The following is a 13,359-nucleotide window of genomic DNA, read 5'->3' as shown; positions in this document are numbered from 1 at the left end:
TTTTTAATTTTTCCTTCTTTTTGTGGGTAATTAGTTTCATCATCATTTGTGAAACGTTTTTTTCCACAGTGTTCACCAAAATTGGTCTTACTACACGTTTCAATTCATTTAAGTCTCTGAAGTGCACTTTTGTTATCCAAGTGTAAATTGCTATATGTTTTTCGTCGATGTTCAAAGATCCCAATTCACAAGATTTGAATTGTGCTTGTGTTTCAAATACAAGCCCTTTAAATGATTCATCAAATTCTCTACCTAGGTGAAATTAATTTTGATTATTTAATTGAAAATTTACTTATTCAGGGTGAAACTCACTAGGGATCATGGACGTTCGTGGAGGTGCAACTTGATTAATTTTCTTTGCTTTTTTTTAATTGGTGAACTAGTTGGTGACTTGCTGAAACATTGAGAGACAACTTATTTTTGTTTAAATGAGTTTCATACTCGTATTTTATAACACAATACTTAGTAATTGTTTCTAAGGGGCGTGAAGTAGACTGCATTACGACTTGGACTTTCGTATCTAAGTTCATTAGAGCTTTGTCAATGTCCTCATCGTCTAGCATTTGTTCAAATTCCACATCCTCAATCATGTTTTGAGCGTCTTCCATACTCAACCCCTGATGAATATCACAGTTTTCATCTGTTTAATCAAATGTACCATTTTATAACATGCTATTAATAGTAACAAGTTAATATTGTAAAAGCCATAAATTACCATCCAAAATATTTTCCGTCGTTACAGTGGTGGTGACATTTTCATCCTCTGTAATTAGCAATTTGGGAACAGGGAGGCTGTGTATTGGGTTTGTTAATTATCTTACCAGAGCTTTCGCTGAAAGATGTAGACGTTTCGCTGGAGCTACTAGTATGCTCATCCTCTGAGTCGGGCTCAGAAATATTTTCTACCCAGCCACTCATTCTGATAATGTAATAATTACTAAATTTAAATCAATATTTCATTCAGCTTAATCGTTGTAGAACTAAACTGAAATTATTTTTCATTATATAGTAGTTCTGAATTGAAAATAATGTATTTTATAATATGGATTTTTAGATTGTCACTTACGCATTAAAGGAATCTTCACTTGAATAAGTTGAAATACATCAAGAGAATCACGACCCGAAAACCCTAACATGTCCGTTTCTAACATTCAAAATCCCAGACCTAACAACACGTGACATCTCGTCATGCGCACAAAGGACCCCTCACCCAAAACGGGATGTGACGTTTGCCTCACTTCCGCTCTAACGTATGACCTGATCAATAGGTGGCGCTAGGAGAAAATCGCGAATTATGTTTACACGTTTTTCTCCCAGTGACATATCCACAAACGATAGTTTTTTATAAATCCATGATGTAACCTAGCTTTGTGCGTGTTGAGAAGAGACGAAAAACTTCAGAATTTTCAAAATTTAAGACGAAAAGAAACTTGAAAATTCAATGGAAATGTATTTTTAGAAGTCGCAATCCTCGGAGAAAGAAATATCATTTTGAATTCGTGTTGTTACTGACCGTCGTTAAACACTGGTGTTGCATTGTATGATTCCTTGATAAGTTTTATTCAGGGTGGTCGTGATAATTTGAAATATTTTAAATAATTGCTCAGCTGACAAAAGAGATAATTTACAAAAGTAACGAAAAAAGGGGAAAAAATACGTAAACGGTTCTTCGCCGAAGGCAAAGGAAAGAACAAGGCGACCCATGGGTTGGACTCGTAATAGTAGCCACATCATACCGTACTTGACAGAAAATTTGAGTGAATAGCCCTCGATGCACTACCTTAACTGTTTTAAAATGACTACTTCATTGTTTACTTCTGTTATAATTATAATAGTGTGACACGAACGGAAAACGTGAGTACCCCCACGATGAGCATCCTTTAACAGTGGTTAAACGAAATACCTATAAAAGCCCATTAAAAGAAGTAAAGAAAATGAGAGTGAATAACCCCTCGATGCCCAAACAAAAATAATAACCCTTAATCCTTACTTTAATAAATTTACTTACGTTATAATTTTAATATTTAGGGCCACAAGCTAGTACTTTCTTTTAAAATTATTCTCGATTTTTGGAGAAATACACGTAATTTCTAATAAAAAACTTCTTTGACCATTCTAAATATAACTTCGGAATATACTTCCTTTTGCTTTTTTAAAAATTCCCCTTGATTTCTTTGGATTTTGAAATAGGGGAGTGGGATTGAAAGCGTGAAACCCTTATTGTCGACGGGTGACAGGAAATTTAAAGGGAGTATTAAACCTTCCATTTTAATTAAGATAGCACCATAATCCTCTATCTCGCTTTAAATATGTCGAGAAATCGTAAAACACAATTCAAAATCCTTAGTCTTACTGGCACAATTAAATGGAGTGCTTAAAGTTACTAATATAATCCCCATTCTCTTAAAATACACGAACGTAAAAATCACCACACCACAATTCTCTCCCATTCACTCTCCCTTAAATGACGAACGAAAAATTCTATACTGCCAAACGCGCTACTCTTTCACGTCACGTCTACTGGTACTAGTACTAGAACGAGTACGAGTACAACAGGGCAGGCCAAACTAAGAGTCTCATCGTAGATGTACATCATACGATGTGGCTAAAAACGATGATAACACACTGATGGGACGGGACGCTTTCAAATTAAAAGTGTTTTACGTCTAATGACAAATACTAAAAAAACAACTGAAGTTAACAAGGACACTGATGAAAAGTTCAAACCTATTTTTAACATTAATGCCCCCGATGAATCTTTCTCTGGAGCTTTCCAAGAATTGGCAGAAACGTATTGCAATGATTTAAATTTTGAAGAGCTTGAAAACGAACTGCTACATTTCAAGCATTTCGTGAAGAATGAAGAAAGCAAAAACCCAGAATTCTTTCATTCCTTCATTCGTACCAATAATATAATTTCAACTTTACCAAACTTAAGAAATTATTTTGAGAATTTACTTGTGTTTGCAATGCAAGTGGCGAAAAATCCTTTTCAACTTTAAAAAAATAATGAAAAACTACGTAAGAACCACATTAGCCCAGGAAAAATTAAGTTCTGTATCTTTGATGTATATTGAAAAGGATTTACTAAATGTCTTCATAGAGTATGAAGAGATAACTGATAAATGTTTTGAGTTAGAAAGAAAGAAATTTAATTATTGAGTTCAAAAATAAATTTAAATATGCAGTTAAGTGTTAAGTCATTTAAAGATATGAAAAATAGTATGTCTCCTGGATTCTCTTTAACTGTGGTGTGTTGGGGGGCTGGGGCCCGAAACTAAGGCCTTGCCTAGGGCCCAAAAAATGGTTAATCCGGCCCTGGACCTAATTACGACTATTATACAACTCCACTTGCCTACTCCGCGTCAAGGTCGGTCTAGGGACCTAAAATTAGTGGCTGGTGTAACGTATTGTTTGAAGTCGGCTCTCTAACTCAAAGTTTACGTCGACAATTCGACCAATTACCAATCCATATGCGTAAAGTCTGTATGCAGAACCAACCACCGACCAAATTCTGTAAAACAAGTATGTTGAGTTTTGGTTGGTTCTTAGTCGAAATGTACGACTTAGTTCCGACTCTAAAACAACTTCAGGACATTTCGGTTTAAAGTCGGCTCCAAAGACGTTATGTAAAGATTGACTAACATCAACTCCCAAGTCGGTTGTTTGCCTCATTACAATGAGTTTTTGGGCCTTAATGAAGTTTAAAAATGCCGGCACTCCCAACTACTAACCGTCCACATTTCTTCGCCTTTCAAAAACGGCGCCCAATAGAACGTTTAGCGTGCCACCTATCCTTTTAAAAATTTATAATAAAAATCATTTATATCTATTTATGTTCACCAGAATTAATTTTCTACAGTTAATTATTGATTTTATTATTTGACATTAACCACGAATAACGTGATTAATTTTGGCCGTAATATCTTTCAGCTATGAACTACTTTATTTTCTATACAGTTTAGCATGGCGTGGCTTACTAATCCCCTTGCCTCCGCTATCGTTTAAGATTGGCATCTATCGTAGATTGTCCGTTTTCTCTACATGCTTTGCCCCAAAATTGGCATAGATGCCAAGTTGGGTGGGGAAACATCGCCACTGGGCGTTTTAGATAATAAAATCATTTTAATGAAGCTTTATGAATTAATGCCTCATTAGAATGCGATGAAAGGATAAAGATATATGCTTTGAAAGAAATTTTGTTTGTGGTTGACACGAAAATTTTTGATCTATTGAAAATTAAATTCGAAGTGGGCGGATTTTGGGCTATTTCGAGATTGTGCTTGAATAGTAAAAACTGGCAACGATACACGCAAGGCAACGCGGCTACGCTCTAGGCGGCAAGCCGTTTCTCTCTGGCTGGTCATTTCACTCCTCCCGGCTTGAGACTCGGGCGCTGTGAAAGCGTTGATATAATTTTGCGCCGTTCTATAATGCATTGGTATTGATTTTTCGTTGCAATTTTGTTACAAAAATGCGGCCAGAATAACTAGATCATTCATATAGTGAACGTTTCTATCAAATATTGTTGAAAAGGTGAGTCTATTTATTTGAAATTTCCCAAGTCAAAACTGTTTTTAAGCCTTAGCGGGAGTGCTTAGGATTCCGTTTTCAATTTCTAAGCATGGGCAAATTCCTGTTTTTGACTGTCGAGACAAAAATGGAATAACCAAAAATTTTCTTATCTAATACCAAGACAAATAATTTTTTGGGAATCTAATATCAAATAGTTAGGCTTAGCTTAAAATTGGCTATATCGAATAGTTGTACAGTGCGAAACCAAAACTAAAACATTTCTATCCGTTTGAATTTTTTAACCAGTAATAATGTAAGGTAAATAACCCGAGAAACGGAAGTGGCCAATCAGAATCGTGAGAATAAAGGTCTAAACTTTCTAATACCAGATTAGTAACGCCCCCTCCCCATAGAATTTCTCTTCAAGTTAATTAAGATGTACTACTTCCTAAGGCTAGGTATTCGATTTCTCGAGTAGTTAGTCGAATATTTAACGTATAGTGAACCCCGAATAGTAAAATTACTATTCGATATTCAATCGATATTCATGATGGCTAACATATATGGAGACGAGTATTACAAATTCCCAATTACCCTCGTGGCATCCAAGGCTTAAATATGTTTGCACTTCTTACGGCTAAAATCTGATTTAATTCTAACCTAATAGTATAATTATAAATGCATTTGTCATAAGTTCGTCACTGTTGCTCGATAACCAAGGTTCCACGCTATGCATACGCTATGTAGTAGTAATCCAACTAGCCACTCTGTCAATCTTTGTAACATAAATACTTATCTCTTAATATTTAACACCTCGTATAAAGTAAGAAGATAATTTTTTTAAATTTGCAAAATTTGTCAACGGTAAATGATTTTAAACAATCACTTTTAAAAAATATGAAAACACGTTCAAACCGAAATGATTCACATGGAAAACAGAGTAACAAGTCGCAAAATATTCTGAATTTATCCAAGAACGTCAAGAAACCCATAGTACAAAATCAAAACATACCCAACTTGAATCGAGAAAATTCTACAGCTATGAACGACACATCCATTTTTACGTCGCATGAAAAAATCATGGAAAAATTAAACTTATTACCATTAGCCCCACCTCAGGTTATCATTGGCAATACCACTTATGGACAGAACAAGACTATAGGTAAAGATGCGCCACCTGGAGCGCCCAATCTCATTAAACAGCAAGAAGTTGACGGATTCAATGAACTAAAGAAATTGACGATGACAATGACGTAACTCAAGAAGTTGGCGGTGTCAATGATCGTCAAAAATGTCACGGTGCTAGTGAACCTCAAGAATGTCACGGTGCTAAAGGAACTTAACTAATTGAATGTGTTAATCAGCCACGAGATATTGAATGTGATAATGAACGACAAGATCTTGAAGGTTTAAACGAACCCGAAGATATACCCGAAGATATTGAAGGTTTAAACGAACCCAAAGATATACACCAAGATATTGAAGGTTTAAACGAACCCGAAGATATTGAAGGATATAATAATCCTAAAGAAGATGCAGTTTTAAATGAAGTGATTAAAGAGACCGAACGACAACAAATCATAATTGTCAACCAAATACAAGGCGATGTTGAAGGAAGTTGAAACATTGTGTCATTCTCTAGTCTAAGCAACATAGAAGGAATGGAACATGAAAAGACAGTTGAAAGAAGTCTTAATTCAACTGTAAAGAAGACATTTACAAAAACCAGAAAAGGTTGTTTGGGAAGTCAAAATAAAAATCCAGGAACAGTTATGATGGACGGTTCACGTAAGACAGGATCAATCATGAAAGAGATGTTAAAAAAATCCCCAAGAAAGTTGAGATTATTTGGATTAAATTTTAATGGAAAGTCAACGCTCAAACCCACAGGCCGAAGTGTATTGTGCCGCGAAGATGTTAGCACCGCGAAAGGCCCAAAAAATGGTGATAATAGAAAAAGCCCGAAAAAGGTGGTACTTTGAAAAGCTCAAAAATAGGTAGCGGCACAAGCCAAAAACAAACCAGCACCGGTTCGAGCCGTCCCACAAGTAACCCTTCGAGCCGTCCCGCTAGTAACCCTTCGAGCCGTCCCGCTAGTAACCCTTCGAGCCGTCCCGCTAGTAACTCTTCGAGCCGTCCCGCTCTTAACTCTTCAAGCCGTCCAGTTAGTGACGAGTCAGATTGTGTTTCATCAAGACAAAATGTGGCAAGTAACTGTTCAGATATTAGATTTGGAACCACAGTATACCGTCGTAAGGAACAAGAGGGAACACCAATACGTAAGGGAACTGGAAATAATAATATGAAGCCACCTGACAATGCCAAACGTCGATCTGCGTTTTCGTTGTCACCGCCAAGATGCGCAACAACCAACTCAGTGAATTTTGAGGATAAAGACAGTGATGATGACCTAAACGTGTCAACGGGAAATTTAATGTCTCAAGGTGAGGAATTACAATGACTTCATTTTTCTATATTAAAGCTGGCGAGCACCATAGTTATGCACAAAATTCACATAAAAATCTGGTTTTTGGGACAAAACATATTCTTTTGTATCCACCCTTGGAAGGAGCCACATTTTACCTAATTTTCAAATCTCTCTTCCTTAAAGACGTGGTGCTATGATTTATTCATTCAATACAATAACGATCAGTTATTCGAAGTGTTTCGTTTTTAGCACCGCACTCAACTGTAAAACTGGTTTCCAAAGGCGCGTGTTGAGGGTCAAAACTGAGCAGGTGCGAGGATAAACGTGAAATTCGAAAACCCACTATTCATTTTTTAATGGCACCCACTCGGTTTTTACCCTAAACATGCGCTTTTGAAAACCAGCCTTAACAGTATGACTGTCGCTTTCATCCCCAAGCGAATAATTGAACATTGTGGTATTAAATTACGTATTGTTTGTCTCGTCAGCAACGTGCTAGAGATCTGAATGAATATCGTTTAAATACTGGGTTCAATTAGGCTGTCTTTCATCAAAAATAAACTATCTTTACACAGAAATGTTCCAAAAAACTGTTATTTTAATGCTAACTGACTTAAATACGAAAACGGAGCAAATATCAAAAGGTCTTTTGGAAAATTTTGGATTTAATTCAGCACACGCGCAAGTAAATAATTTGCGGCTACCAATTCCTGATGAAGAAGCGTTATATGAAGCAGGGTTGGCAAGTTTTAAACAAATTGTTTTAAACTTTGGTTTAAAACTTGTTTTAAACAGCCATGAAAAAAAACTTTAATTTGTTTAAAACGTTTTAAACAAAAAGTTTAAAACATGTTTTTTTTTTATGGAAAAAAATTTCGAATATTTTTAACTCTTATTTTATTTGAAAATGAGCGAAAAGATTAAATAATAGAAATAATAAGCTCCAGTCAAAACCTTCCAATTATTCGACTGTTTCAAATGTGTGTTTAATTGTTTGGAAACCCTTTCAGTTGATTTATCCGTTACCAATCTGTATTGAAGACTGATATTCAAAAATATGATTAAGGATAACTTATTTTGTCATCTACTTAAAGCAAAGCAATAACATTTTTCCTATGTGGTTTCTCAACACTGTTGGTACATTTTACTGTTCTAGAAGGATTACGCGTAATCTATAAAGCCAGGCATTTGACAGTGCTAAAATTAATACGCCTAATCCGAAAACGGAAAACATGAGCGCCTACAAATAAGTAAGAGGTGGTGAAGTTTCAAATGTATGATGAGTTCTGACCAAGAAACTCGGAAGTACGGAAGCGGAAATGACTGAATAGTGGCCACAAAAGAAATCAGGCATTTAGACTTTAGGGGTTAAATGTACAAATTGACGCATCACACTCATTTTGTATCTGCTATTAAAAAAATTATATTTTCCTTTTGAAAAGATCGTTTGCTCTTTTTTGAAGTCAGTAGAACTTTTCAAATATTCAATATTGTACTCTCAACACGTACTCCCTTTTAAATAATTAATTTCATGATAAAATGTTTTCCGAAAATCTAACTTTAAATCGTGTTATAAACAATAAAAACACAAATTTTTTTAACTAAGTTTTTGCCAACCCTGACAAGGACCCTTTCTTACACCTGCAAATTCTAAATTTTAGGAGCTCTTGATTTTCCTGTTTGACTTTGCAGTACATGTTCGTTGTACGTTGGTCTAGGGGTATGATACTCGCGCTGGTTGCGAGTGGTACCAGGTTAAATCCCGGAAGGTCGCGTCTTAGAGCTTCATATTATAAATTTAGGAGTATTTTTATTTTCGTGTTTTACTTCTCAATACGTTTCGTGGTTCGTTGGTCTAGGTGTATAATACTTGCTTTGGGTTCAAGTGGTCCCTGGTTCTAATTCCACACGGACAATTTCTTACACCTTGAAATTCTAAAGTTATTCAATATTGAACGCTCAAAATAATTAATATCATAAAATAATTTCGGAAAATCTAATTTGTTCTTGAAAATGCGTAAATTTGTAGTTTTTTCAATCAATTTGGAGGGAATAAATCGACTAACTGTTAAATCAGTTGATTGAATTAAATATTGATTAAGGATTAAATTAATATAAATAAAGAAAAATTGCAATATCGGGACTTCAGTCAATTGATAAACGTCACTCTTATCGTTTGTTTTTTCGGTCTTGGTCCAAACCAAGACCTTTTTTTAATCAAGTAGGTTGTGAAAATAAGCGCCTTGCGCTGGCGGGAGTAGTGGCTTAAATGGAGAGCCGCGATATAGACTATTAGATCTGGAAGAGTGATTTAAACATGTTTAAAACTAGTTTTTTTTGTGTTTTTTTACTGTTTTTTTCTACTTGTTTAAAAAACAGTTTAAAACAAAAAATCGTGTTTTAAACAATAAAAAACACAACTTTTGTTTTTTAAAAAAAAACTTAATTTTTGCCAACCCTGATATGAAGTAGAAGAACTCCTTCAAAATGAAGAGGAAAGAAGCAAGGCAGTAAGTGCAGGATGATATACTCGGGAATTTTCAGATTCGGAATCTATTAATTCCAGCTAAAAATCTTTTACGTATAACTAGATTACTTTGGTTAAAACTTGGGGTGGTCGATCTTCCGATGATATTATTAGACGAGCTTTGCGGAAAACATTCGAACACAGTTTAGTTATGAAAATGAACTGGAAGGGTGCTAACGGAAAGATTGCCTTTGCCAAATTAACTTTGAAAAATGTCATCTTTGGTATGTTATCTCTTTAAAGTGATATGTATACAGGGTGTTTCTGAAAAGTCCATCACAAATTAAGGGGCGTGTTTATGGGACCAAACTGAGCGGAAAGTACCAAAGAACATGGGGTGTAAAACATTTTGTTACGGAGATATGGCCTTCCAAACATTCGCCCCTAAAACAAGGAAATATCCAAAAATGAGGAGTAACACTTAAGACCGACTAACCAGCTTGTTTAAAATTACTAGACAATTTCAATAGCCTTTAATCGAACAATTGATTTCTACCTTTACTAATCAGAAGCGTATAAATGAGTAGAAGTATGCCTACGGTGGTAATGTAAAATTAATCCCAAGTGACATGATGTTTCAAGATCTTCCCAGCACCAAGTAAAATGGTTCTGATTGAAGGGACTTTTATTAGCACAGCGTAAACAACGTTATTTTCAGGAATTAGTCCAAATGTCCACGGGCGGCATTACAAAAACGAGGCAGTCTTTCGAATGATACTTGGACATGTTGGAAGATCCCTGGCTTGTTCCTGTTATCTCAAACCGTAAAAAGCTACGCAAATCTTCATCATCACGGACAACACTCTTGTACGTTAGGTATGACCTTGAGAAAACCTAAAAGGACATCTCGAATGTATTTGAAAAACCCATCTCCAATTAAGGGGCGTGTTGTTTGTTTCCAACAGAGTAAACTCGCCCAGAGAACAATTACAATGCAGAGCCACGTTTCGGCGTTAATGGCCCACAAAGGTGGTCCCAAACAAAAGAACAAACTTTAATTTGTTTCGTTCAGTAAGTGTTTCATGTGTCATAGATAAAACGCCATGATTAATGCACAAAGAAAATGTTATTGACAAGTTTTCGGACCGCGATGCTGAAATGTGGTGGTGCACCATCGTGCATGAACCACATTCTGTTTATTAAACCTAAGGGTACGTCTTCGAGTAGTTCTGGTAAATCGTCCCGTAAGAACTACAAGTAAGCCACACCGTTTAACCTGGGCTCTAGGAAATATGGCCCAATTAAATTGTCACCCACAATACTACACCACACGTTTAAGCTGAATTGTACTTTGTGAATTCTAACGCAAGTTGCGTGTGGTTTTTTCTTAATCAGCAAACCAATTGGCGGCTGCTTGTTTTTGGATCGTCCTCGAAAATAGTGAGAACTTCGCCTATTCTTAAAAAACAGAGCACTAAAACAGAGCACTATGTTTTTTAAGAAAGGAATAAAAGAGGTTTCACGTACATGTGTTTGTTTTATTAAACTCATAATTCAACGTAGTCTGTTACAATGCCTTTCTTCACAAATGCCGAATATGCGGATATGCACCTAATGTATGGACTAGCCGAGGGGAATGCCGCTGCAGCTGTACGCTTGTATCAGGAAAGATTTCCGCAGAGGCGACTACCAAATCGACTGACGTTCGAGGCTGTGGACAGACGTTTGAGGCAAGATGGACGAATCCAACCGGCTGGACCTCAACCTAGAGCGAGAGCCATCCCAGAGGCCGTAGAAGACGAAGTTCTCACCATTTTCGAGGACGAGCCTGAATCAAGTACCCGCCAAGTTGGTCGCCGATTAGGCGTAAACCACACGCTCGTGTGGAAAATCCTCAGAAGCCACCGGTTTCATCCTTTCCATGTTCAAAAAGTTCAAGGTTTGAATCCAGCGGACTACCCACGACGCACGGCGTTTTGTCAGTGGTTTCTGGCTAAAGTAAACGATATCGATTTCCCACGGGATTTGTTAGTTACTGACGAAGCTAACTTTTCACGGGATGGTATTATTAACTTACATAATAAACATCAATGGTCCCAGCTAAACCCCAACGCAACTTGCGTTAGAAGTCACCAAGTACAATTCAGTTTAAACGTGTGGTGTGGTATTGTGGGTGACAATTTAATTGGGCCATATTTCCTAGAGCCCAGGTTAAACGGTGTGGCTTACTTGCAGTTCTTACGGGACGATTTACCGGAACTACTCGAAGACGTACCCTTAGGTTTGGTAAACAGAATGTGGTTCATGCACGATGGTGCACCACCACATTTCAGCATCGCGGTCCGAAATTATCTTAACGCGACCTTCCCTTTGCGGTGGTTAGGTCGAGGTGGACCTGTGGAGTGGCCTGCTCGATCACCCGATCTGAACCCTTGTGATTTCTTTCTTTGGGGCCACCTGAAAGACTTAGTTTATCAGACTGAAGTGCCCGATGTTGAAGAGCTACGTCGACGAATAATTCACGGCTGTCAAACAATTCGCGAAACTCCAGGCATTTTTCAACGTGTAAGGGAATCATTTGTAAGACGTGCTAATGTGTGCCTTAACGCGGGTGGTGAACACTTTGAACAATTTTTGTAACTAGTTGCAATTAAATGTTAAAACTTGTCAATAAATTCATTTTCTTCGTGCATTAATCATGGCGTTTTATCTATGACACATGAAACACTTACTGAACGAAACAAATTAAAGTTTGTTCTTGTTTTTGGGACCACCTTTGTGGGCCATTAACGCCGAAACGTGGCTCTGCATTGTAATTGTTCTCTGGGCGAGTTTACTCTGTTGGAAACAAACAACACGCCCCTTAATTGGCGATGGGTTTTTCAAATACATTCGAGATGTCCTTTTAGGTTTTCTCAAGGTCATACCTAACGTACAAGAGTGTTGTCCGTGATGATGAAGATTTGCGTAGCTTTTTACGGTTTGAGATAACAGGAACAAGCCAGGGATCTTCCAACATGTCCAAGTATCATTCGAAAGACTGCCTCGTTTTTGTAATGCCGCCCGTGGACATTTGGACTAATTCCTGAAAATAACGTTGTTTACGCTGTGCTAATAAAAGTCCCTTCAATCAGAACCATTTTACTTGGTGCTGGGAAGATCTTGAAACATCATGTCACTTGGGATTAATTTTACATTACCACCGTAGGCATACTTCTACTCATTTATACGCTTCTGATTAGTAAAGGTAGAAATCAATTGTTCGATTAAAGGCTATTGAAATTGTCTAGTAATTTTAAACAAGCTGGTTAGTCGGTCTTAAGTGTTACTCCTCATTTTTGGATATTTCCTTGTTTTAGGGGCGAATGTTTGGAAGGCCATATCTCCGTAACAAAATGTTGTACACCCCATGTTCTTTGGTACTTTCCGCTCAGTTTGGTCCCATAAACACGCCCCTTAATTTGTGATGGACTTTTCAGAAACACCCTGTATAACAAATACCTAAACCAAAAAAAACTTATTTTGAATTATAGATGCAGTTATGGCACATCCGAAGTTGAAAAAAGTAACCGAATATGGAGTCGAATCGGTGGTTATAAAATGGCTTAAGCACAAGTGTGATCGCAATGGTGGAAGAATGAAGCGAATGAAAAAAAAAATAGGAACTTATCTCGCGATGAAGGTGAAAACGATGATGACGACGAAAACCTTAAAGACATCAGAAACCGTAGGAACTGCGAAAGCAATGAAAACAATATAATTTGCGAAGAATCCGAAGCTGGAGAGCTTTTTGACAGTGATGTCTATGACTAAAGACGTTTATTTTTTAATTTAGCCTAATATCTATTCCGCACCCCTAGCTTAATGTCTGGAAACTACTCCCAATTGGATCATATATCTTAGGAATTAAGATTCGCAGAATCTGCGTCAGATATTTTCGGCCACTGAA

The 13,359-nt window shown here is 36.8% G+C and overlaps 1 protein-coding gene across 1 annotated transcript; it reads right to left on the bottom strand.

Annotated features, from left to right (window-relative positions):
• Positions 1–318: 318 nt before the first annotated feature.
• Positions 319–1,233, bottom strand: LOC149622679 (uncharacterized). Its single transcript, XM_089853583.1, has 5 exons — positions 1,067–1,233; positions 822–985; positions 716–763; positions 463–640; positions 319–394 (listed from the first exon to the last, which is right to left on the bottom strand). The coding sequence occupies exons 2-5, from the start codon at positions 916–918 to the stop codon at positions 319–321; spliced, it is 399 nt and encodes a 132-aa protein (XP_089709709.1). The 5' UTR covers positions 919–985; positions 1,067–1,233.
• Positions 1,234–13,359: the final 12,126 nt, after the last annotated feature.

Source organism: Phalangium opilio, unplaced genomic scaffold, assembly GCF_054372755.1.
Source record: "Phalangium opilio isolate 3A_F unplaced genomic scaffold, DU_Popi_V2 ptg000194l_1, whole genome shotgun sequence".
In the NCBI taxonomy this organism is placed as follows: Eukaryota; Metazoa; Arthropoda; class Arachnida; order Opiliones; family Phalangiidae; genus Phalangium; species Phalangium opilio.
Note: the sequence above shows the minus strand (reverse complement) of the source record. Positions and strands in the feature narration are given on the sequence as shown.